The sequence below is a fragment of the Uloborus diversus genome, chromosome 6 (genome assembly GCF_026930045.1).
Source record: "Uloborus diversus isolate 005 chromosome 6, Udiv.v.3.1, whole genome shotgun sequence".
Lineage (NCBI taxonomy): Eukaryota > Metazoa > Arthropoda > Arachnida > Araneae > Uloboridae > Uloborus > Uloborus diversus.
Window position 1 is genome coordinate 25,929,216 of NC_072736.1, and position 27,656 is coordinate 25,956,871.

At 33.1% G+C, this 27,656-nt stretch overlaps 2 protein-coding genes across 2 annotated transcripts in view; one reads left to right on the forward strand and one right to left on the reverse strand.

Moving 5' to 3' along the window:
* Positions 1 to 22,881, reverse strand: part of LOC129224288 (uncharacterized) — a 79,504-nt gene extending 56,623 nt beyond the window's left edge. Inside the window, exons 1-3 of the mRNA XM_054858718.1 lie at positions 22,838 to 22,881; positions 18,074 to 18,207; positions 16,714 to 16,757 (exon numbers count right to left, since the gene is read on the reverse strand). Coding sequence (XP_054714693.1) covers positions 16,714 to 16,757; positions 18,074 to 18,112 — 83 coding nt within the window. The 5' untranslated portion in view covers positions 18,113 to 18,207; positions 22,838 to 22,881. The remainder of the gene's footprint in view (positions 1 to 16,713; positions 16,758 to 18,073; positions 18,208 to 22,837) is intronic.
* Positions 22,882 to 23,505: 624 nt separating this feature from the next.
* Positions 23,506 to 25,165, forward strand: LOC129224466 (centrosomal protein 43-like). Its single transcript, XM_054858919.1, has one exon. It carries the CDS (start codon positions 23,584 to 23,586, stop codon positions 24,898 to 24,900), a length of 1,317 nt encoding a protein of 438 aa, XP_054714894.1. The 5' UTR covers positions 23,506 to 23,583; the 3' UTR covers positions 24,901 to 25,165.
* Positions 25,166 to 27,656: the final 2,491 nt, after the last annotated feature.

Consider the following 27,656-nt stretch of genomic DNA (forward strand, 5'->3'; position numbering starts at 1 on the left):
TGTAGTAACCAAATTTCCCTATGTTTATGCATGTGTGCAAATGAAAGCAGGATTGGCAAGGTTTTTACCATCCTGTTTAAAACCCTTGTGTCCAAAAGTGTCCAAAACTATTTTTTGAACTATTTAATACATTTATTCAATGTGGATATTCAAGCATATATATATATATATATATATATATTAGGGTGGTCCTTATTTTTGAAGTTGTAGATATTTTACACAACGCCCCCTCAATTTGTTCCATTATACAAATAAATGATCCATGCAAAATTTTAAGTCAATCCATCAATATTAACACGTGCCCCTAGGGCCCCCTTTTTTGAGTTTCGTAGAAAAAATTGCAGATTTTCTCATTTTTATGTAAAAATATTCCTAGGTTTCATATTTAAAGTAATTTTGAACCTCAATAGATGTTGCTACTTCCAGACCAACCATTCTCTCACTTTCATTCTGTAAAATTTTACATATTGTATAGGGTACATGTACACCAATGGCCTTGGGACAGGCATGCCGCTATTCGCGCTCGTTTCAAACCAAGCGGCAGGGGAACATTTCTTTCCACCAAGATAGACGCAAGTGATTCTAAAGGTAATTAATGAATAAATTTTGACAACAACAAATTGCCTCCTCCAGGCTTTGGGGGTGTTGATTTAGAAAATTTTCTCTGTATGTAATAGGTGTGGCAAATAGGGACACTAGGTTTCCATGCCATAAATATACTAAGTAATGACGATTATATTTTACTTCACTGTTCTTTAGTTATATACTTAAATGTTTATGCATTCTTATAATTTAAATTTTGAAAAATCCTTGATTACCCTACCATAAAAATAAACTCTATTTTCCATATGTAAAATATAAATTTTAAAAAATTCCAGATCGGAATAATGTAAAAAGCTATACTTTAAACTGTTTTCTATTTCAATACATAGTCCTTTATTATCATCAAATTTCTCTTGCAATTCACAAGATTTAGAAACCGAAATGGGTATCTATTCTAACCTCTTAAACCTTTTGCTCTATATGTGGTCTACCACAACGCAAAAAAGGTTGACAACTATTGATATCTGCTCGCATTTCATCAATGTTAGACAAATGCCATATCAGGGACGAAGATGCTGCTCATTTATTAACAACGTATGTAGATGCAGTAAATTTAAATCCAAATAACCTTAGGATCAATCGTACATCCCTTAAGAGAGCAAGAGAAAATCTTTGAGGGGTAAAATCAGATTTCATGAATTTAAATTTAGTTTTTTCTAGGTAATTCCCTGGGATACAAAGCTACACCCAGGTGTAACTGAAAAAAAAAAAACGCCGATAGGCTTACCATGATAGCTTCAGGTCCTAACGTTGAACAGCTACTCAGAATTTCTGAGATACTTCTTCAGTTGTATATGATATCTTAGATGATTGCTCACTGTTCAAGCTGTAGTGTTTTATACAGCGGCTTACAATACCGGCCGTATAAATTGTGCATGTAATTTTTAAGAGGAAAAGCTGAACGGTGATATATTGCATTTGTATTGCTATCATCATGCACTTGAAATTGTACTGCAGAGTGTCTTTAAAGAAGTTCTGCCTTTCTTAGTTCTTGACTCGATATTCCATTATTTAAGCGCTTCAACATTCAAAAAGTACATATACCACTTAAATTCTAAAAAAAGAATTTGATGACTTATTATTGTTCGTAGAAAACGGAATTAAGAAATATTACAGAGAATTCTCATAACGTGTAATAATATTTCTTGTTGAAGTCCTCCCTCCTACAGGGATATGTTTTCGGCAACGTAAAGCTTATTTGTGAGCCAGATGGGTGGCAAAAGGAATTTATTGTTTGAAAATTTATACATTTAGGAAACAATTTAAATTGACCTTACGTGAAGAGAATGCCCGTAAATGCTGCTTTACAGTTAAATGTTGTATGAAGATATAGTTTTTCGCAGCAACCCATTCTAGGCCTTTTAAATTAATATAAAGTCTAGTGTCTAAAAAACCTGCAGCGTACAAAATGATGACAAACATGCAGTAGAAGCAATGATTGAAAAATTCATAAATCATTTATGGTACTTAGGGAATGAACTAGTAGCTTTGTCCATATTGGATGAAGGAATTTACTTTGAAGATAGGAAAAGACTACTTCAAAAAAATGCTTGCTGAATAGGAAGACGTGCCTGATGACTGTATAAAAAATTTCAGATAACAGTAGATGATTTGGAATACTTTCTATGTAAAAATCGTCCTCTTTATAAAATCAATTACAAGTCAATAAAACTTTCTGATAAGTTACAAACACCAAAAGATGTTTTCCTATTTGATCCTGATTCATGGAAAAATGAAGGAAGTTATTAAAAGGGAAGAGATATCGTTAAAATGCTGAAAGTTGTGAATGATACAACTGAAAGAGGAGCACAATTAATCGAAGAATTTCACAATCAATTTACCAAATATGAGTCACAAAAACAATTTAGTATTTTACGAACAGTCCAAGACTATCGAGAAAAAAATGTACATGATTGAGATACATTGAGAAAAGCGTACGATTAAGGTAAAGTTTATAAAGCACTATTTCATTTTTATTCAATGTAAAATCTTTAGACGATATGAAGTAATTAAAAAGATTAATTTCAGTGCTACCTCGCTGTAAAAATATTTTGCAAACATAGGAGAAACGATGTACGGGGTCTGAAGTAAAAACTCGAAGATTTGTGGAAAAATTATCAAAAGTGTTAAAGTTCAACGGCCTAGGGGCACTGGTTATTATTGACCAATAGTTCAAATTTTGCACACGTTACTTTTTATTATAGTGTCACAAAACTAGGGGGCGTCACTTGTTGAATTCCGAAAATTTTTTTTTCCCATATAACAGGGTTTAAGCTGGGTTCAAAAGTTCTTTAGCATAAAAACTAAAATTGAGGGGAAAATGTTAGCAAAATGCTAAAATGTTACACATTCTCATATATTTATATATGCCTCCGTGTGTTTCATCTCCAGTTGAAAATAAAATTCATATTTCATCCATGACATCTTTGAAGAAATAAGTACAACAGCTATTTTTTTAAAACATAAAATAAAAAAAGAAAACACGATTGATGTTTAGAACGTTGCAGTCTCCTCCTAATAAAGCAGTTTTTGGGGGGACATAATGCTAGATAAGATTAATAGTTATTGAACTTAATTGTAGTTTAAACATCTTAGCTAAGATTTGAAAAAGATTAAGTTGATTATCGCCATACATGTTTCCTTTCTAGGACCATAGATTTCTTCTTCTTCTTTTTTTAAATTAATTTATTTTTTATTTGAGCAAAAAAAGCGAAAATGCATTGCTTTATTTTCGCAATTCAGATAGTGTTTTCGCATTATGCGAAAAATGCTACCGTAGCGGAAACTCTGCCATATAAATAAGGACCACCCTAATATATATATATATATATATATATATATATATATATATATATATATATATATATATATATATATAGTATATAACTTATTTATGCAGCTGATTTTAATCTAGTTATGTAGAAATTAAATTCTTCATTTAAAATTTCAAATTGTATGCAGGAGTTTTTTTTTTTTTTTTCATTAACCAAATTTTTTGACATTTATGCATGTGTGTTAAAGAAAGTGTTCAAAATATAGTTCAATAATTGACTTAAATGCAATAAATTACAAATTTTTGTAGTTACAGAATGTATTATATTAAAAATATGAACAAAAAAAAAAGAATAGCACAAAAGTTTTATAGTTAAGTGTTTAATCATCAATTTCTTGTTCTTTAATCTATGATTAAAAAAGTAATTTTCATTAAAACATTATATAACTAGTATGTTGTGGCCATCACGAAACTTTCTTCTATATTTTTCTTTTTTTTTTCTGATCCCTCCCCATGCTTGACAAGGAAGCAATATTCCCAACAAAAACAAAATTACACATGCAAAAACTTGACGACCATCCCAATGTCTGAATTATTGCAAAAGCAAAGCAAAGAGCGAAAATTGAAAGTTATTTTAAAAGCCTTGCTTGAATTAATTACAAATATTTTATTTGTTAACAAACATAAGATGGCAACAGTTAAAAATTTTAAATCATTGAGATAATATTTCCGATCATTTCCATACAATTAAAATCATGAGAAATACGCAGACGACAATCTATTACGATTTATCTTTCTTATTGTTGCATTAATAAAGCTATTTTTATTCGCAAAAAAAAAAAAAAAAAAAAAATCAACACCTCTTGGAGCGATTGGCGTCAAAATTGAACCAAAGCCTGTTTACATATGGATTCACATATATTCCAAATTTCAACCAGAACGTAGCATTACTTCTTGAGATAGGGCACTCACAATGGAAAAAAAGAACGGGCGATTGCGCTACCCCCTTTTTAGCTGTTGACACCAAAATAAAATCAGCTCTTATACCCACTAAGGACTACTTGCCGATAAATTTTTCTTTCATTCCGTTCATTATTTCTTGAGATACAACAGTCACAATTGAAGGCAAAAAACGTTCTATAGCTCAACCCCCGTTTGAGCTATTGACACCAAAATTGAATCAGCTTCTGTTCCTGTTAATGGCAACATATGGACCAAATTTTGTTTGATTCCGCCAGTTACTTCCTGAGGAATAGCAAGCACGCGTAATTAAAAAAACGTCCCATTGCTCCACCCCCCTTGGAGGAATTCGCGCCAAAAACCAATGGGCACAAGTTCACATAGAGGCACATATGTGTACCGAATTTCGTTCGATTTCATGCGGTAGTTTTTGCTGTAGAGTGGCCACAAAAAACTGGTCACACACAGACGTGACACACATACACACACACACACACACATACACACAGACAGAGACATTTTCCAAAAATAGTCGAAATGGACTCAGCACACCTCAAAACGTTCGAATCCGTCAAAATTCGAAATTCGAAAATTTGCACGAATCCAATACTTTCTTCTATATATTAGATATAGAAGAAAGTAAAAATTATTTGGAAAAACCATTAAAAAAATTAAGCTTTTTTTTCACCTCAATATTTATTGCACATTTAATAACATTCCTTTGAGTTATAAATGGAACTGAAATTAGTTGTCTTGGCAGTGTCGAGTATTTCTTTTCATAACTCTACCAACTGTTACATAAGGAAGTTTTTATGTACTAGTTACTGGCATTTTTTTAAGTAAAATATTTTTTAAATGAACATTTGGAGAAAAATATTATCAAAAACTCACTAATTAAACCTCATTAATATCTATATTTATGTATTACGAATATTGCATTTAAAACAAATTGATTAGATTACACCCCTTTAACTTTAGCATAGTTTTGGACAGTTTAAGACAGTTTCGGACACTTTTGGCCGGTAAAAACCACCTGTCCTGTCCTAAACCAGTTTTGAACAGTCCAAAACCCAACCCTGACCAAGGGGGACACCTCCTTAGGGATTCGACCTCTCCCAGGCTGTCTGTTATTCCTCTCTCAGCTGGGGGCTTTTAGTTGCAGGAACAAAAGTATCCTTTAGGAAAATAGGGGATTAGCTGCAAGTTTTGATCTTTTGTAATCATTTATCTTTAAAATACTTCCCACGCTTGAGCAACTGATATCTGGACACTCAGAAGGGATTTAAAAGACAGAGGTACGATAATCACGATAAAAGGACCGACCGGCAAAGAGATGTCTCTGTGTTTATTGGTCGTTTTGAAGGGTCACAATGTATCAAAAGGAACCGAAGAATACTTTTTATCCTCTTAGAAAGTTATTCCCACAGTTAAAGTGCTTTTGTCCATTCAATTCCCATGCTCACAGGTTGGATCGATCAGTCAATTGTTTGAAGAATGTTTTGTTGAGACCCTTTTGAAAGATAGATCTTCTTACATTTAACAGTTTTGATTTCTTAAGTGTATAAAAAGAAAAAGACAATGATATACTGAGATAAAAGCAAAAAGAAAAATAAATCAATAAAATAATTAGTGTAATAAAAATAATTGCTTTTCGTCCTATCCTCTATTGCTTATTATTTTCCCATTATTTACTGTGTAAATTTAATGAATATTTTAGCACATATTAACCTCATATTTTATTTCAATATTTAATCTAGTACATGAAAACTAATAAAGCGAAGTGATTTTCGAATGCAAGCTCAACAGCAAAAACAACATTAAAATCCCGATAGCAAAATGGGGAGAAAAGTGCTGTTACAACGTAGCAAAAAGCAACTCCGTTCGTTATCTGCGGCATGCGCCGCGTTAAGGGGTTTCGGGCTGGTCATGGAATGGGTTAACAAAGGAATTAAAAAAAACAAAGGTTTTTGAAATTCGTGAGTCCTACAGTTAAAAGAAGCTGACAGTGATAGTAAAATCACGGAATGATTTTGAACGATTTCTTGACCTGTCAAAATTAGGTAGAAGTTTCTTTATTTTTTGGAAAGAGGTAAAAATTTCAGAGGATTTGTCCCGACAGTCCTCGCCCTGTTTACTGCTCTAAATCGGGGCACGCAAAGAGGACCAAGCACAGAAAAACCCACCCAGGATTTTGTTAAAGATCATTTCTGAGTTAGCAAATTAATACAGTCAATAATTATATCTTTTATCAAAATTATCTTAATATATAAAAATCTTCTGTGCAGACGTTTGCCACCATATGGCTTTTACACGCCTGGACCGATTTTGATCAATTTTTGGTGTAATTAAGTTGTGGCAAGCATGGTTTCGAAGCGCGATGGATTGAATCGGAAACATTTTTGTTAATTAATTGATTAATTAAATTAAACATTAGATGGTTATATCTCCCAAATCATTAATATTTATTTTAACCTATTGTTGAGCGAGAACTGAAATAAATATTTAACCCATTGTCAAAGGACAATAAGAAAGCCAGCTCTGCTTTTTGCAATGAAATTTCCTAATGTGATATGTCAATTGAGAATAGATAAAACATAGAGAGAGAGAGTGAGTGAAGTCTTCATTTCTTGAAAGCAAAGATTTTAGTTCTTGAGATATATTTTAAAGTAAAGTACTGGAAGGTTCACGCAAAACGTGTGTTTTGTCGTCGTAGTTGAACCATGTGACCGGATCAGTGCTTTAGGGTTTCCTAACCAAATGATCAGGAAGTATCGTACCTAGCAACATTTGTTTCTCGGCTGAAATCCATCTGAGTTTTGGCACCAATGTCAAGAATACTTTAAGGATTATCTAAATAATCAGTACATTATTAAAGGAAAAGATGATGGAATTTAAAGACGAAACAAATTTTATTTTCGTCCAGATAAATTACAACAGGGTTGGGTACAGATGTGATATACACCCCCCCCCCCCCCCCCCCCCATTTGGCGACATCCGATTTTTTGCACAAAATTGAAATATTTTTCTCGCCAATGAGGCGATAATTTTTTTATCATGGCATCCCTGGTGAAACTAACCTGTGTTTGGCAACGCGAAGGCAATCTTGTTCAAACTTGTTTACTTGGTTTCACGCAGGAGAGATACGTGTTGTTTCATGCAATATACCTTACAAGAAATCTTATTTTGTGTTAGTTTAAATTCAGTAGTTGAGTTGTGAAGTAAAAACATTAGAAAATGCCAGTTTCTTCAAACTTGAACGTTAATTAAAAGTTAACTCCAATGTGGTGTGTATCTGTAACGTGCCATTGTCATATGATATTTTGTTTTGGACTGAGTGTGAGGATTTATACCATAAAAAGGTAAGTTCTTTATTTTAGAATTCAAAAAAAAAAAAAAACTCTCACTTCCCAAATTCTTTGTTTTTTTTTTTACAAATCCTTGAGGGGTTCTTGTAGTTTTTAACTTTATTTTTACTGTATGTAAATTAATTTTGCAAAAATAGTACGGTTATTTTGTTCTAAACGTTAATTCTTATAGATGCCACGAATTATTTAGACATATTCTATTAACCTGAATCCTTGAAGTACTGAATTTCTGAAAATAAGTTGACCCCTGCATTTTATAAAAATATAAAGGTGTTATTTTATGTAAAAGATAATAGGTATTTTGAGAGCATGTCTGTATAGCAAATAAATGTATGGTATTTTTGTATTGTTTATGTTTAGGATGTTTTGTTGAGACGTCTCTACTTTTCATACATCGAAATTTGAGTAACTAAGCGCTTTTTTGGCCAAAATAGTTATGGATTTTGGGGATGTTTTCCGCTTTAAACATCGCAATTTGAATCGCTTTGCTCATTTTTAGCAGAGTGTGAGAAAAGTTTTTGTTCAATAAAATGCATGTTGGAAAAAAGCTTTTTATTTCTATTGGTACATATTTCATTGGTAAGCTGTTATAGTAATTTGTCAATTTAAGCATTTTAAATACTTTCTAGTCATTGTTCTTTGAGTACAAAAACTTTCTAGTTTCTGGTATTTCTGAAGCGTATATTCGTGATGTTTTTTGTTGTAGTTTCATGTTGTTTTTATATATATTGTGTTCTGAAGTGCTTTGATCGTGTTTTTTTATCTGATTTTTTCCTGTTGGAGCTAAAAAAGCATCGCTAAAAACGATGTATGACATATGTCATCATACATCGTTTTCTTGGCGACGCTTTCTTGGCGCCAACAGGAAAAAGTCGCCAAGAGTGGAGTATATCACATCAGTTCCCAGGGTTGTTCTGTATACAAAAGATCAGTGCAGTGGAAGATCTTTAATTTTGGTGGAAGGAACAAATTGGGCAATATATGAAGTTTAAAAGGTTTTTGTTCAAAAGATCGGACTGCTAATCGTCGGAGTTGGCTTCGCTCACTGATTGGCTGGATTACAGTAACGAGGTGGCTTGGCGACTTTGGCTATAAACAATAGTGTTGCTTGATCATTTGTTTACATTTTAAAGCTACTGTTAATGTAAATTATTGCATTTTTTGTTTATTTGGCGAAATATTTCAAGGAGAGGGTATTTAGGGAGTGGTTTTTGCTTATTCAGAGAACTGTTTTTACCTTTATCAATTTTTTAAACGATATCCTATCGATCGTTTTATTCTTTTTCATATGGGGGATGTTGCAGCGGGATTTCCCGTTCATTCTATATGGGTAGTTAGTTTTTTACACTTAATATCTGAGGGCGCTTTTTATCCTTTGAGTATGGCTGAAGGAACAAACCATCAAGTATGGGAGAAAAAATAGTTAATAAAACAACTGCTCAGTGGGAATTAGATAAATCAAGTTTAAATAAATATATGCATTCTGACACCAAGCAGCTTAAATCATTTTCTTTTTACTTAATTTTTTCAACAAAACGTTTCAGACACTGGGTAGTTTATTGAATTTTTTTAACTTTTCAATTTACAAAGTTTGAACAGAACAACGTCTGTCGGGTCCTCTAGTATTTTATAAAATAATAAAATAAAAAAATAAAAAGAAATCAGGTGAATTTACAGTAATTTATCTCAGAAAATTTATTTTTTAAATAAATTTCATTAATTTTTGGAATTTCTTGTCAATATAACAACCAATGTTTGTTTTTTTTTTTCGCCTAAGGCAGCCCCTTGAGCCTTCTCAAAAAAAAAAGCTTTTTTCCCACTTTGAAGGAATCAAAAACATTATCTATTAATTTTAATTATTTACATCAATTAATGATTCTTTGAACATAGAAATGTACAATTGTATATAATTAAAACTTACACACAAAGGAATTTGAAATCTTCAATTCTGAAATCATCATTAATAAAAATTTTCTAGTTACGCTACTACTTATTATTACTAATACTTGTTATTATTATTCATTTATTTATTTATTTAGAAAATTTCAAATTGTAAAAGAAATTGTGAAAATGAACCATTGATAAATTTCTAGTAGATGTAAAAAATTGCTAAATTAATGTTTGATGACAATTTTGATTAAACACAAAAGTCAAATGATCAGAAAATAAAAATTTAGAATGAAAAATACATTTCAATAATTAAATAAATAATTTACACAGAGTAATACAATTAAAATAATTATACACTAAACTCCTGATTACCCACGGAATTGGGTGGCCCAAGTGAAGCAGATAAACCGCAAAGGGCGAAAATGAGGTACAAATAAGGTAAAAATTGTCCTTCTTTAAAATCTTAGTTGTATTGATGCATAATACTTTTTTTCAAACAGCGAAACTGTGCACAGTATAGTAAAAATATTTGTATTCTTGCACTATAGAACTTAACATCAATAAAGAACTAATATATGTACGATGAAGAAAGCACAAAAAATTTAAAAAAATGAATAAAACAAAAACAACAGAGTTAAAAATTTACAAATTTTCGACAAAAAACAGCCATTGGTATTTGCTTTTAACAGCAAAAATACATGTTCCTGATTGTTGATTGACTCGCAGATAACCGGCCCCACAGATAATTCGCTCACGGATAATCGGGAGTTTTTGTGATAGTATTTGTAAATCTTAACTAATTTTTCACATTACTCTGTTCCGCAACTTATCTAAAGGTAGAGAAAATCCTTTCAATGGAAGCAGAGCTAGATGGACCAGAATGGAAAAAAAATTAAAAAATCAGAACCTATGTTGCTGTTCTTTTGTACTTTATCTTTCAGAAGTTCCCACCATTTTACAGCTGAAAACTGAGACACAATCTTTCCTGAGAAAAGTGATTTTGTAAAATAGTCTGTGTCTTTAATTGTAAAAGCCATTATTGCAGGTCACCATTCTGCATAGTACTGCATTATCCATGCTTCAGCTTCTTCCTCTTCCTCTGAATCAAGCCCTTCTCCTCTATACTTTACATCCATTATAATAGCTCTGGTCCAATAATCTTTTTCTTTTTTTATATAACTTCTTTGTGCTGTTTTAATTCTTCTGACTCCATCAAACATTTCCAAATTTCCATAATGACAGTGTAGTTGAGTCATTTTGTAGTTCATCAAGAGCTGAAGATATGATTGTGAGCTGTTTGTCTAAGTTCAAGCTTCAAGCACTCCTTGTAACTTGCAACATTGTCCAATATTTTTGCAATTCATTTCTCAAATTCATTTTCGTGCTCAGATGCAATTGTTATATATTTATGACAGTTTTTCAAAAAGCTGGAAATGCACTCTTTGTGTTTCTTCCACTGAGTATTGTTAGGTATTTGAGGCATCAAACAATCATAATCTTTGAGCCATCTATGAGGTTGATGATGATTACGGAAATATTTTTTGAACCTCAATCACTTGGTTCAAAATGCTTGCAGGTGAAATTTCTTTTGCCACTAAGTTTTAAAAAGTGAAGAGCAACCAAACTTGAGAACATTAAGATGGTGTTCTGTAACAGTATCTCTCATTTTCTCCATTTTCAATTCATTGTCTGTGCACACAGCAAAAATATCCCTACCAACCTTCAACTTTCATTCTTCTATGGAGCTCAAAGCAATTTCTGCACAACATTCAGCAGTTTTTTTTTTTTTTTTAAATATTATTAATATTAATAACGGACTAGAAAGTCAGTATGACACTTTCAACTGAATTGTACCAAAAATATTGCCTCTCCAGCCCTCTAGTTTGCATAGGATTGTGCACAAGAGTCACCTGGGGTACAATAGAACCCGTATCCACTCAAAAACAAAAACAATAATAACTTTTTGTGGTTTCGATTAACTAATTCAATGCCTCAGATGCTTTAGAAAAGTTTCTTCAGTTTTAATGCCTAATTTTCTTCTGGGACCGAAACTCTACATGCACCTTTAATACTGTGTCAAATATGTCGTGTACTTATTATTATACTAGAAGGTCGCCCATCAAGGTATGATATGTGAAAATTGCTTCTACTCTTCTACATTTGAACGAAGCAATTGCCTGTTTGGTGATATTTTGATAGTTGAAATTTTAACCCTAACTCCAGAGGATTAACCCTAAACTCCAGTACATAGGCTGCGTTCATTGTTGACCGTTTTTTTGTTTCTTCATTCCCCTGAAATGAAAGTTTTACCAGTAAAACAGTTATGTTGTCGGATTGAGTTCAGCCTTGTCACAATAAAGCCTTTCCCTGCATGTTAAACATTACCAAAACATATTATAAAATTATCATGCCGTGGCACGAGTTTCACCGTTGAAACATGCGGGTTACTCGATCATCGGCCATTATTTGTATGAGGATCAGTGATGTTCCCATCAATTTTTCTGAGGGTATACTCACAGTGATCCATTACGAGCAATATATGTATGCGCTCATATACATAATATGTAATAATATGAAAATATTTGAAGTTTGAGAGTATATGCTATATTTCTAAAAAATGTTTGAGAGTATACGCTATATTTCTAAAAAATGTTTGACAGTATACGGCGTATATGGAGTATCTTTCTGAGAGTATACATCATCATTGGTGTATGGCTCCTGTGGGAACACCACTGATGACGATAATATTAATAATATTAATTAGTAATACATTGATATTGATCAAATATGATTCAGAAATTTAACTTAATAAATATTTTTTATATTAATGAATACATATATTATATAACAATACCTGCACACAGAAATAAAACTAAAACCCAGAAAAACCCCACAAAAACCCGGGAAGGTTTTGTTTTTTGAAGAAAAAACCCGGGTTTTTGCCAACCCTGCCCTGAATCGTAGGGTCAAATTAATTTACATTAGAAACAGAGCAAAGTATCGTAAGACTTATTTTGGTTTCAAGGTACTCAAATGTAAGCAAAGAGTTTTGCAGGCAGGTGTGAGCAATCAGGACTTTTTAATAGACCCTGGCTTGCTATCTTGAAACTTAGGAAGGAAAAGTTCAGTTGAAACAGTTGCACAACTATCAAGTATGTGTTTTTTGACTAACCTTAAATTTTTTGGTACTTTTCTTTCTTTTGCGCATGTAACATGACAGAGATAACCTAGAATGGAAGCATAAGTAGGTTTTCATCTAACATCAGCTTGACTTTGATTGGGCCAGAAAGTCCATGGGTTCAGTAGTTTCTCTTATCTTATTTATGCAGTTTCAGATTGGGAATTCTTTTGCATGAAAAAGGCACGTCGGATGTTACAGTTATTTCTTTTTCTATCAACACTGGTAATGACACTGTTGTCTTCCTGCTCCTACGGGAATCTCGTTTCACTTAATTGCAATTAGTTAAGAGATAGTAACTTTGTTCGTGTTTTAAAAGATTTGCCAGTGATTAATAGTGAGTTCTGATTTTGCACAAATGTCCTGGTGCATTTTTAATAGTTCTATCAAAACGCAAGACAGCTACAAATAAAAAAGAAAAAAAAATTAATCTTATTTTTGAGATGTGCCAGTGTGTTACTATAAGAATTTAAGCTAAGGCGCATTGCATTTAAACACACACACCAAGCATCTAAAAATGTATCATATGTGATAAACTGTAGAAATATAGTTTATACAAATACAGCGAAAACTATAATTTAACCTTTTGTTAGTGTTAAAAAAACAGAAAATAGCCATAATTTATAATCATTTTTTGCAAAGGAAGGAATTATAGCAAACAACTCAAATTCTTTACGTGAATTTAGTGCCATCAAAGGCAACTTTTCCGTGCTACCCATCACCAAAAATAGAAAAATACCTTTTTTTAACAATTTTGTTAAAACCATCAAAAAACAGCATTTGCTTGAAACTTGAACCAATTACGGTAGATTAAGAAATTGTCTAAAAAAATTCACATTTTTTGTGCACAATTTGCTCTGCCAATGGCACCTTTTCTACCCTACCCATCATCGAAATCAGAAGAAAAAGTTTTTTGGCCCACCCTACTGTGCAGCACTTAGCCGATAGCGGTGCTACATGAAAGGATGGATGCTATCAGGTGAGTGCAAAAGTTCGTGCAGAGTTTGTGAAAGAAAGTCATACAGTGATTAGGCAAGCAAAACTCTTTATTCAAACAATGATATATTCTCCATTGTTGTCTATAATCTTCTTTCAACGTTCTGGCAGCATACGGATGCCCCGATCATAAAAAGTGCGTGGTTTAGATTCGAAGAACGAAGACACGACGTTTTGTAAGGCATTCAAAGAGTCAAGTTCTTTTCCATTTAAATGATTTTGCAATGACCGGAATAAGTGATAATCCGATGGTGCGATATCAGGAAAATACGGTGGATGAGTTAGGACATCCTATTTCAGGCTGTTCAGTTTGCATAGCGTCTGTCTTGAAACGTGTGGTCTAGTGTTATCTTGATGAAAGACTACGCCTTTGCGATTTGACAAACTAGGACGTTTCTGTTTGATTTCTTGGTTCAGATTAGTTAATTGACAACAGTACTTATCCGAATCCATCGTTTGGCCGGCGGGGAGAAACTCAAAATAAATTATACCCTTGCAATCCCACCAAAGACAGAGCATCACCTTCATCGGGTACAAACTGGCCTTTGCCATTGCGTCACCATGTTCACCTGCCTGTTTCCATGTGCGTTTGCGCTGAACGTTGTTGTACAGGACGCATTTTTCATCGCCCATCACTAATCGATGCAAAAATGGCTTGTTTTTGAGCCTCCTGAGTAAAGATACAGCAGCAGAAATTCGCTGGATTTTGTTGCTCTCAGTCAACAAATGGGACACCCATATATCGAGTTTTAAATCAAATCCAATTTATTTTAAACGCCGAAAAGCCGTTGATCGGTCAACGTTAAGTGCTGTAGCAACTTCCTCTGTTGAAATTCTCGGAGTATTCTAAACAGGCATGGATACAAGGGAGGGGCGATAGAGGCGATCATCCCTCCCTTGAGGGATCCTCCACTGGTAATTTTTTGAAAATGAAGTTCAAAAAACGCAACTTTAGAAGAGTTTTATTGATGTTGGGAGAAGGGAGGTTTGGGTTTGGGACCCTATCTCGGTACTGTTTCGGGATTTAAAGTCCAAAACTTTTGTGATAAATACTGTAAAATCAGTATACATAGTAAAAAGTAAGTAATAAATATCAATCTCTCCTCCTTTGAAAAATTTCTGGATCCGTCCTTGATTCTGAACTAAAGAACGCAAAACGTCGTCATCAATGTGGGAAGGTAGACCTGAGCGTGGCTCGTCTTCCAGCTTAAAATCTCCGCAACGAAATTTTACAAACCATTTTTCCACAGTTCGTTTAGCTGGTGCTTGATCTTGATAAACGTCTTGAATGTTTTTTACGGCTGCTGCAACGTTTATTCCCTTCCGAAACTCGTAAAGCATAACATGCCGTAAATGCACTTTATCAAACACTTATTTTAAAAATAATCTTTCTCGAAGCAGTTTGTATCTGCACAGATTATTTTGATTGGAATGAAAGCTGCACACGTCACCTTTCCAACGATCTGACTTACGTAGATAGTGGTATTTATGACAACACGTTACGCCCGTTCTAACGCCATCTATTGCAACTCTGCACGAACTTTTGCACTCACCCAATACATTGGGAGATCCCACTAAGTCTGCAAAAGATAAAGCTTCTAATGCAACCACATTTGAAAGAAAAAGATGCAGCAAAGATCTTCAGCATGGAAGCCATATGCTCTCCTGAATATGCTACTGGAATGCTTATTATTTTGAACTTCTTTTAATATGCACGTAAATAAAGTCAACTTAAAATTTGCAAATGACATAACACATGGAATTTTAATACTCAAATTAGAAAAATTTCAATAACTGCACACACAATTATGAAATTTTTAAGCAAATACAGTCGAACCTCCATATATAGAACTTCCACATATCGAAATTTTCTATATATCGAAGACCCAGCAAATTTCCATGTCCATTACACAGAAAAATTGTTTCTATATATCGAAAAAATCTCTATATATCGAAAAAAAATTGAGATATTTGTAGATTTTTTTTCCACTTAGACTTTCTCACGAAAAATGAAGGTTATGGGAGAAAATTATGTTTACTAAAGGCTGCTACGAAACTTACAAGGAATCTGGGGTTGAGGGATGTGTAGATAGGTCGTTGTTCCATTCTGGAGTTCTTTTATTCTCAAGTTTAAATCAGATCTTAGTTGCAACCAGTAATACAATAAAATCAGTTTCAAGTTATCCCTATTGTCTGTTGTTTATTATTTCTATTCTTTTTAGCTTCAGTAAAACTTATTCTAGTAGGTAGGTTTTTTACTTTTCTCTCAATAACATTGTCAAAACAAAACCCCCAATGTTGCGGATCAAGTTGAATTGCCAAAGAATGAAGATGTATGAAGGAGCAAAAATATGTCATTTCTGGTAAATTTAGTATTTCCGCAAGCAGAGTTCCTGCTATTATGAGAAATCAGAAAGCTGTAACCAAAGTACTGAAACTTACAAAAAACTCACTCAAAACCATGAAACGGCATTACAGTTGGCGAAAATTAGCTTTAATTTTAATGTTTTAGGAGCTTTTTATTATAAACTAAGATTGTTTCTATACATCTAAATTTCTATATATCAAATTTTTTCCCGGTGCTACTTTAATATATGGCAGTCTGATTGTAATTCCTTTACACATACACAAAGTATTGCATGTTTAAAATGTACAACACACATTGAAATTGTATAAAAAGTTCTATAGGAGAATTTTTTATACAACTGTTGAGTATGTGCACATTGACGAGCTTTTGGTGTGAAAATAACATAATTAGAACTATATTTTTTATATGGACACTCTAACCACAGAACACACATAATTGTTCCATCAGAAAATTATAAAATACAATGAAATTTAATTAAAAAAAAGCAATATTTGTCTTAACATTTACAGCAGTGTAGAAAATCTTCAAACCACAAACACTAAACAAGTCGCGTTAAAATATGAAGGAAATTATAACTAACTTGCTTTCTCCATCAGCTTCCGCAGGAGTGTTTTTCTCTAATCCCTGCAAAAAAAAAAAAAAAAATTCAAATGATTTTTCCTTTAATCTGGAAATTTCTTATATGCCATTAAGGGCATACACAAATGCTATGAAACATTTATAATTTACAGAATTCATAACTATTCAGTGACGTAATATTTATATGAAAATTAGAGTCTATAATACAGGAGAATCTATACATTTTAACCATTTTTCAAAGGAGAAAAAAGAAATTGAGATAGAGACCGGGAATTGGACAGGGACATATTACGAAACTATACAATAAAAACACTTGTCTTCACGACCCGTAATTATGGCGAAAATAAAAACATAGGTGATTTTGAGAGCAGTAAATCTTGCAAATTTTCTAGGAACTGAACTGAAAGTAGATTGTATTGACAAAATTGGAATATTTCCCCAAGACTGAAATTTTTAAGACTACAATGGGCTCGGCTCGGAAAAATGAGTGTTTTCAAGGTATTTAAATTTTGTTTTCCATTATAACTGAATAAGTGCCATCCAAAATAAAGACTTATATATAGATAACTCAATGCCAAATCGAATAACTACTTAAAAAAAAAATCATCATTTATGCTTTAATAGGGCTTTATCAATGCTTAGAATGTGAATTTATATTAAAATTTTGGTTCAGTACATTTCTGACCATGTGTTGGCAGAAAAAATAACAAGAGGGCTATTTACTCCTATGGATAACACTATCTTCTTCTTTTAACAATTATCTACTTTTTTTTATGAAGTTGATTGATTTGGCAAGTGAAGCCATCCATATATAACTCAATAAAAAACACATAGAATTCTTTGACTGAAACTGGTAAATAAAACCAAAGAAATACATCTAAAGGTTTAAGAAAAATTCTCAAAGTTCTCTTTATATAATTAAAATAAATTAGGGGCTAATTTCTGCCTGCAGTGGAAGCTGTTAATCAAAAAGTAAGAAAACATTAAGTCTATAATTTGTCAAATAGAAAATTCAATCTAAAACCCTTAAATAAAACATAGGCTTGCCAGATTTTTGAAATGTTCAACCGAGACCTGCCCACATCAGATTATAATGAAACAACCATTTCAACAAATTAAATAATCAGCCCTGATTTAATCTTGATTAAATTGCTTTAATTCTATCACAACAAAATTTGCTGTATCTTGAGGTTTGTTGTAACAGGATTTCCCTGCATCACAAAAATGTAACATTCAAACTTTGAAAATACTTAAAACAGAACATTACTTTTGAGAAAATGAAAAAAAAAAAAAAAAGGTAGTGAAGAAAATGATTAAATAAATAACAAAAATTGCTAAATAAATTTTAATAGCTCACTTACAACAGTTTTGGATTGAGAATTTTCAGTCTTGTTATTCATCTATTCAACAAAAAAAAATTATTTCTTTCTAAAAGATGTCATGAAGGACTGGTACATAATGATGTATGTTTAAAAGCAATCACAATCTTTTGGTCCTAAAAAAAGATAACATATTTCAATTAACAAAAACACTAACAAAAAAAATGATAAATTACTAAAATATGTGCAAGATATTGTAGTCACCATTTTAAAAAAAATTAAGTTATATTTGCACTTTCACATTGAGTCATGGAACACATTCTCAAATGAAAAGCTACAACATAGTAATTAACTATTTTATACTATAAAGTTGAATGAAGATGGTAGTAAAAGCAGCAGTGGACGGATCCAGACTATGGATTTGGGAGGAGAACTTTTTCAGCAGTTATGTTTTCTGCAGGGGGGGGGGGGGGGGGTATATGACATTACTTATTAAAAAAATAACCATGAAAATTGACCTAGACAACTTATCCTCTGTGTCTTAATGTTTCTTATAAAAAAACATATGCATTACAAATTCTGCAAGTACAGTTCTCAAAAAAAATTTAAAAAACCGTTTGGGAAGTGTTTGGCCTACACCATCTGATAACTTACTCAGGGGCCCTAGGCCATTAGATTCTGGGGAATGAGAGCGGCCAAGAACCAATATAAGCATTTAAAACTGAGTTTGATTTATGGAAAAATTTGGTATAATTGAATGAAAACAAAATTCAAAAATTTTCTGACCCCTTCCGATTCTGCCCCTTTCCTGCTCTCCAATTGAGATCATACTCTAAAACTTCTCTTAGCTGTCTTTTTCCGGGTTCCGTTACGCTCAGGACTTTTTCCTTCTCCTTTTCTTTCAGGAATTTTCCCTTCCTTCCATGACAGGTGGCCTAGGGAGTGTATGATACTTTTTACACCGAGCCAACCGTTTGGTTTTGGCACAGGAAAGTTAGGCCATGGGCCTCCTTCTCTCTACTCGGGGCCTGTTTACTGAATAGGTCAACTAGGGCATGATCTAGAGCCCCTGCTATTTGGGGGCCCCAAATGGTTAAAACTGTTTTAGTAAATGGCAAAAGTAATGTTTGACTACATGAGGGTCCCGAAAAAGTGTTTGACCCTGGGCCCCTGATATTTAAATCAGGGGCCATAGATCAATAGGTTCTGAGTAGAGACGTACCAGGCACTCGGTAATTACTCGGTACTCGGCATACTCGGCCAATTTGCCGAGCACTCGGTACTCGGTCAAATTCTGATCAGATACTCGGCCAATACCGAGTAGTTGCAAAAAATTGAATATTGTCCAAGACAGATACCAAAATTTATATTTAAAAAAAAAAGCAAACATTATATTCTGCAATAATTTACAATTAAAATTTATAAGTCAAATTTAAATTTTGAGAATAATGAAGTTTGTAATGCTTCAATGGTATAAATCTTTCTTTTAATGTCCCCAAAGTTTATTAAACTTGTTTATTAAAAATTATGCAAAAAAAGGCAAGTATAGAAAATATGGAATTTTTATATTAAAAATGGATATTTGATACAAACAAAAATTAGTTATAAAAAATATAAAAATACCTTTGCTTAAAAAATTAAAGGAAATAAAACAATGTTAAAAGCACAGTGTAGGAACACTGCAGATACGTGTTTTGGAAGTTACAAGGAATTCCTTTTTCTATGCACAAAATGGGAGCTCGTGGATTTAAAGGCATCCAACAAAAGTTGGATTTTTTTGTTGAATATCTTTACCTTCTCTAGCTCACATGTTATGCACTGAAAAAGACATTCCTTGTAGGGGGGGGGGCGGAAACATGTGTTTGCAGTGTTCTTGCACATTTGTTTTATCTGCTTTTAAAATATATTTATGTTTGGCGGACAAGAACTATAATTGATTGGTATACAGTGAAACCCCTCCTAACGGACACCCCTCTTATGCGGACAATTTTTAATTCCCCAGTTCCAATGCAAATAACATTATTAAACCCCTGTCCTGCGGACACCTCTCTATTGCGGACAAAAAAAATTGTCCTGTTAGTGTCCGCATTAGAGGGATTTTACTGTAATTTGTTTTAATTCCAACTTGATTAATCATACCTTTTATTTATTTATTTTTAATTTTAAAAATCATTTTTTGGTAAAATTTTTGACAAACAAAATTGTTTATATAATGCGTAATTAAATTTCACCAGGAATTTAGTTTTAAAAACTATTATATGGACAAGGAGGTCTATACTACTATTCCAATAAGTTCAAAATTCATCACATGTGTGTTTCTTGTTAAAACATAATTGGTACTAGGTAACTCGGCCGAGTTGTGAAAGGCCGAGTACTCGGTAACTCGGTACTCGGCCGAGTAGTGAAAGGCCGAGTACTCGGTACTCGGCCAAATTGCTACTCGGTACGTCTCTAGTTCTGAGGTTCCAGGGGGCCCCAGAACCAACATAAGCTTTTTAAACTAAATTTTTTTTTTTTTAAATGAAAAATGTAAAAAAATTGAACGAAAACAAAGCACGAAAATTTTCAGGCCTCTTCCAACTGCCATCCCCTCCCCCCCCATCCTGCGTTGCGGGGCATTGCGGTACGTAGCTATGCCAATGGGTAGAAGAGCTATCATACATTTTTTTAAAAATTTTAACTATAATTTGAGAATAATCTGCTGAAAGTTTTGGCGAGCATTTCATTTGTCAACCAGATGGTTCACCACTGCAACAATCCATAAAATGCCTTCATTTGGAAAAGTTAGATATACATGCAAGATAGCATTTTTTTTTGATGATGCTTAATGTTTCTTTTCACTAGAAGTAGGTAGGTGGGTATGCTCATTTTTTAGCATTCGGTGACCTTAACATTATCTCCCCTCCCCCCACCAAAAAAAAGCAGAATAAAGTTTGGGATGTCCCTGATTCGAACTAGAGTTGCCAATCCCATAGGATTGACTTTTTTCTTCTAAAAGTTAAATTTTTATGTCAAATAGAAAAAGTCATGTTTTTTAGGAAGGACTGCTTTCGTTACATGAATTATTTCCGTACATTAATTGTAGAGTTCTACACAATCACATCTCAAAAAGCAACTATCGTTTGATATCCAAAAGTGTGCTTGAAAAATATCCAATGCGTCTTAACAAAGCATCGCTCATATGGGATGGGAAAAAACTTATGTGCAAAAAATAATGGGGCTTGATGAAAACCGGTGATGTGGCTCCTCTGCAGTTGGTTTTACTAAGATGAAATACTTGTGGACATTTAGCAAAAAAGATCCCCACAAACTTCACCATCTTCAAAAATAGGTTTTTCTTTTTTTTGTGATGGTCATGTTAGAGGATTTTGCGCATGAACTTCAAATTTTGGGCAAACACGATGTCTATTTGATTTGTGTATCACTCGATCCAATTTAACTTGCCTTGTTGCTTCGTAACGTTTGCTATTGCATCATTGCAGTTAATTCTTTAGATCAGGGAGTAAACGCTGATTGGGTCGCTGTCTCAGTAAAAGTTTTTTAAAGATTTTGCTAATTTTACTAAGATTTTTGCTAATTTTTTTTTTTTGCTATTTAATTTGCTCTTACTTTAGAGACAATCAAAAACTTGAGCAGCTTAATGTACTGTACTCTCATGCGAGTCGTCTAGTGTTTCATCCAAATTTCTGTCACCTCTCTCAGAGTCGTGCCAAATATCGAAGGCTGCTCAGCTAATTCAACCAACATATTTTTCAAGGTACCACCCACGTTTATATTATTAGCTTCACAGTGACAAAGACATCAACAGGCACTTCCTAGAGATTAGAGAGCACAGATGTCAAAATGTCAGGTTTTTCATTGCTTTTCTTTTTCTGAAAAAAATATTGTGCACTTTTAGTAAGGTAAGGATTTTGAGTGAATTCCCTAAGTTTACAGAAGCATTCCAACATTGCATTCAGGCTACTCCAACGGATTTTGCACTCCGTATTATGTTTTCTCAATTTCTTCTTAAGCCCAATTTTCAGGGTTTCGATATTTAGTGATGGTTTTCAAAAAGGCTTATAATTTTCACGTAATTGCTGAACGTATGAACACTGAAACCTTGAATGAGAATACCAATTCATTCTCAGAAAAATAAAATCAATTTTTATTGTTTTCTTGTATGGTAAATCTACCGTTCCGACAAAGTTTTTCTTCCTCTACTTGCAGATAAACAGGAAGGTGATTAAAACTTCAGAAGCTAATTGTAAAAATATTTGTGTTATGGACGGAAAAATTGGGAAACGTTTGCATGGCAAAATCTTTTCGGGACTGGAAACCCAGCGAGATTAATCCCGCTAAATATCATGCTTGAGCCCGCGGGATTCGGGATGGGAAACCCTACTGCAAATAGAGTTCAAGTTTGACAAGCAGATAAGCGATTTGTTTTAAGCAGTTTAACACAAATTTTTGAACGTGCACCAAGTGTGCCACATTATGATGATTCCCCCCTAAAATACCATGTTGCTTCTCTTCTAAGTTCAAAGGTTTAAATGGCTACAGTTGTCTTCAAATGCTGTCTCTCAGCGATTGAATGATTCGTATATAAAAGGTCTTTTTGTGCAAACTGTTTTTGCTTCCCCAATTTAAAAAAACGGTACTTACAGTGTAAGCTAGAGACAATAAAATTGAAGTAAAAGTCAAGCTTTAATATTTTTTATACTGTGCTCCTGTTGTAAGAATGATCACAAGCGAATACTCAATGTGCTTTTCTTTAAAAGAACCCTTTTTTATTATAAATTGTACTTTTGAAATATAATTACCTACATTGAATTTTTATGTCAAAAGCAATCTATGTAAACAAATTTTCCTCACTTTTATGCCATTGCCAATCAACACGTGTAGTGTTGTAAACAAATCTAAACAATGAGTTGAGCTGTTTATAATAGTTTCCCGCTCCATTCGAGTGCATTGTTTTCGGTCATGCACATATTTTAGAGCTTTAAAGACAAATCGTTAAGAATACACTTTATAATGAGGAAATATATGGATGCAATTGAAGCCACAAATCTCAATCTGCCCACACCTTCCTCCATGCTTGAACCTAAAGTATAATACCAAAATTTGGCAACATTGCAAATTTTAAAACAGCAATAACAGAAAATATGCGTGCATGTGTAACAATGTTTGAGCTATGAATAGCAGCGCCAAAACGCTAATATTATGCTAATAATGGTAACCCATACATCTGAGTTACAGCTTGTGTAATTGAGAATTTAAATCATGATGCAACGTGATGAAAAAAAAAACGATTATTAAAAAACATACGTGACAGAATTTAAATACACGTAACAGCTGTGGATTATAATACAGGATTAGTCCACTTATCTGCTGTATTCTGAATGTCGCCAAATGCTTAGGGTTGCTACAAATTTCCATCGGATCAATCCTATAGCGACTGATATCTCTACTGTTGCTCTGTTGCTGTAAACAAACTGAAATTGCGAACTTCTACATTTGTACGTTCATCTTGATTTCCCATTTTATAATTTTCCTTTCGTGTACAATTAACAATGCTAGCCGAAGAAGAAACTGAGTTGCGAGATTTAATTATTCAAAATTTGGAAAAATGCGGGTTTTTGAATAAAATAAAAGCCGAACTTCGTGCTGGTGTTTGTTTAGCTTTGGAAGAGGAAACCGATTTTAAAACGAAAATTCCTTTGCTGAATGCAAAACTAAATGATTTTGTTGATACACCCGAAGGAAAGTTAGTTGTTTCAATTATACGTGAGTTTCTTGAATATTTCGGTTTAAACTTTACATTATCAGTGTTCGACCCTGAAGTATCCTGCAAAACGCCATTCTTATCCCGCTCTCAGCTGTGTGACAGGTTGAAACTGAGTATCACGGATAAGGAATCTGTGATTTCAAGTTTGCTGAAACCTTCTCATACTGGTAATAGGAGAGACTTTCCTGACACTTCTGTTCGGGACACAGACTTAATGCGATCGAAGAGCACAGATATATCATCGTCGAGGAGATACATTTCTGAAAATGTTTCAGGAGGTGAAGAAGGTTTTCCGAATTCAATGCAAAAAGAACTGACTGTTTCAAATGATGTTAAAAATCAGTTTGTCAAAAATAAAGCCTCTGAGGGAGGTATAGGGCTAAATAATGAAAAAGCTAAGCAAGAAGAAACTTTGTTTAGAGGAGATAAAACTAGGGAAAACGAACCTTTTTCAAAAGTTGACTCTTCTAAATTTCAAAAACCTGATTTTAAGATGGATAATATTTTTTCAAAAGAGAAATCTGATTCTCCTCTGGATGAGATAAAAGATATTTCTGATATCACTCACGATTCATTTTTTGATGAGCCTCTCCCAGCTGCAAAACCAGCATATTTTAATTATGCAGAAGATATCATTGGTACAAATTTCAAAGGTAACTCCAAAACTAATATTTTTAAAGACAAAAATAATCAGTATGGTATTGACAACAATAGCTTGACATCGTTAAAAGATTTGCCATCTTTAACCACCAAAGAATGGTCATTTAGTAAAGATCCTAAAAACATGCATCCCAGCTTAGATTCTTTGAAATCTGTTTCAAGCTCGGAAAATTCAAATGAAGAAATAATAAATTTAGATGATGATTTAAACAACAAAAAAGATGCTGATATCACGGAATCAAATGAAGACACAAGTGAAAAGCAACTTAATTCTGAAGAAAGTATTGAGGAAGACATAGATGAGGATGCATCAACTGGACTAGATGACTTATTAAATAGTAGTTTGTCTCTAGCTGATGATGCAACTACTGATCAAACTGTATCCCAAATTAGCATTGTTCATGGTGTTGATCACGTTGAGCCTTGCAATTCCTTGAGTTGATAAGTCATTCTTCCTAAAGGATAAAATTACTTTCAACTTATTCAAATAATTGCTCTCATAATCATAGAATTTCTAATTAATATAGTAGCCTTTATTTAAAAAGTGGCAAAAGTATAACAAGTATAATGTCAGTTAAATCCTAAATTAATCATTACTGCTAACTATTATTGTGAATTTTCAATCCCTAAACTTCAGCTTTGTACAGTGTTGCCAGATTGGGGAAATTTCCCCATTTCGGGGAAATCTGGTGCTTTTTGGGGAAATGGATTTTGAGGGGAATTCTTTGGGGAAAAAAATTTTTCTTGGGGGAAAACCTGGGGAAAAAAAAGTGATTAAATTTGCGTCTTGACATCTAGTAGTTACATTCAAACAGCGTTGGTTTAGCTTTGCTCAACTTTCAATAAAATTCGCATTTCGTATCATGTGGAATATTATGCTACGGAATTTGCATTAATAGTTTTGCTTGAGTTACTAGTTGATACGTGAAACAGGCAAAGAATAAGTATACAAAGAATGTTCTTGGATAAATATATACAAAAATCATAGTTTAAATGCACATACAGAAGCAGAAAAGTAAATGCGAGTAGAAAAAAAAATGGCAATTTTTTATCTCTCGGACAGACGCTTGTATTTATGACTAGTGGCACCCGCACGGTTTTGCACGTAGTAGAAAATTAAAAGGTATTTTGGTTCCCCTGTATATTTACAAATAATGCATGATGAATTTCTCGCCAATTAGCTTGCCCACGTTACGGTTCCACATTATAATAAACTTGGTAGTTTAGTCATCCATCTTATGATAATTTTGCTCGAGAAAATGTTCTTGAAATTGGAATAGAAAAAGAACAAAATCGAATTTTTGAAAAATCGCTTAAAGGTGCACACCTCCATGCTACAAACTGATTCTTTGCCAAATTTCATGAAAATCGGTCGAACTGTCTAGGTGCTATGCGCGTCACAGAGATCCTGACACATAGAGAGAGAGACTTTCAGTTTTCTTATCAGTAAAGAAGGTAAAAAAAGATAAAATCAAAAAAAAAAGCGAAAATGGGAAGAAAAAAAGTTGGGGAATTTTATAAGAAAATTTGGTTATTTGGGGGAAAAAAAATTTTTCAAGAGACAAAAATATCAGAGAAAGTCGATTCATTTTATAAAAATATTAGAGGAAAAACAATTTTTGTAATTGGGGAATTTTGATAGAAAACATCGCTTTTTGGGGAAAAGTTGGGAAGGAATTGGGGAAATCTGGATTTGACTATCTGGCAACACTGGCTTAGTATATTATATCTTTCACTCATGGACTTAGCCAAGCAACAGCTTCGATACATCGAACTTGTCGGTTAAAGAGTTTGATTATGTTTTTCTGAATTGTTGTCAGCATAAATTGTAAATTTTACAGATACAATAAATACTTTATGTAATAAAATATATAAATTTAAAATCAGATACTAGGTTTTAATTTAAGCTTGGCAATAATCATGGCAGCAATTAAATAAGAGCACACTGTGATAATATTGAAAGATAGATTTTAAAAAAATAAATTTTAATGTTGCTGTGATTTAAAATTTTTATAGCTTCATTCATATTTTAAAGAATAATTTGGCATATTGTAAGACATCTTAAAATAAATCAATTTCTTGTGTGTCAATGTAAATCCTTGCAAAAAATAATTTTCCTACTTACTGTTGATTCATAATGTAAATTTTTAATGCTTGACATTAATTTTGATAAAATGTTGTTACCATTTTTGTATCTAATAAATAAATATTAAAAAAACTGTTTGTTCATTCTTGGTATTACAAAGGTGTTTGTTCCATTCTAGTAGAAAAAAAGAAAAGAAAATCTTTTACATCATATTAATGAAATGGAAGATAAAGATGAAGTTAAAAACAGAAACTATTATGAGAACCATTCAAAAATTAAACAGGCCAATTGATATGAGGAAAAGACTGTTGGCAGTACTCGTTAGATACATTTGGGATCTTAAGTTGTCATCACTGGGATGAGTTCTATTCAGCAGATTGATCAACATTTCTCTGTTTATAATATTAAAATTATGATGTTGGGTCATATTGGTTGAACAACATTCTGTGATTTGTATTTTGATTGCAGAAGGTAAAAAACCAGCTAATATATACTCTAGAATAACTGAAGTGTATGATAAAAGTTGTATCAACCATAGAAATTTTTCAAGTGGGTAGAACAGTTTAAAAGTGGGCAAAAAGCAGTACTTGACTTAAGGGCCAACGAGATGCTATGTCAGCCTAATCATAAACTAGGGGCCCGGCCCTTGGCAAGAGGGCCAGATCGAAATCAGATTAGTTTGATAATTTTTTTGTAAGGAGGGGGCCCATTGACCATACTGACAGGTGGCAAGCATTGGCTCTCGGTGGCCCTGTTTGACAAACTGCCATTCTGGTCTTCCTATTGAACTTTTAATGTCCTCACTTCAAACAAACTCTAATTGATACCATTATTCATGCAGACTGCCAAGTCGCAGTGGAAAATGATTCCAGAAAAGTCAGTATTGGTACAATTCATATCCAGAGGAGAGGTGTGATTCTCCAGCAATGCAATGCATGTCCTTACCTTGTTAGATTAATCCATGAAACCATAAAAATGGGTTAGTAGGTACTGTCTCATCCCTCTTTAAGCTCCGATTTAGCACCCTCAGATTTCCATTTGTTTGATCTAATGAAGGAAGCATTACGTGGGAACAGGGGCGGCAAATAGGGGGGTCAAGAGGGGGCGGTCGC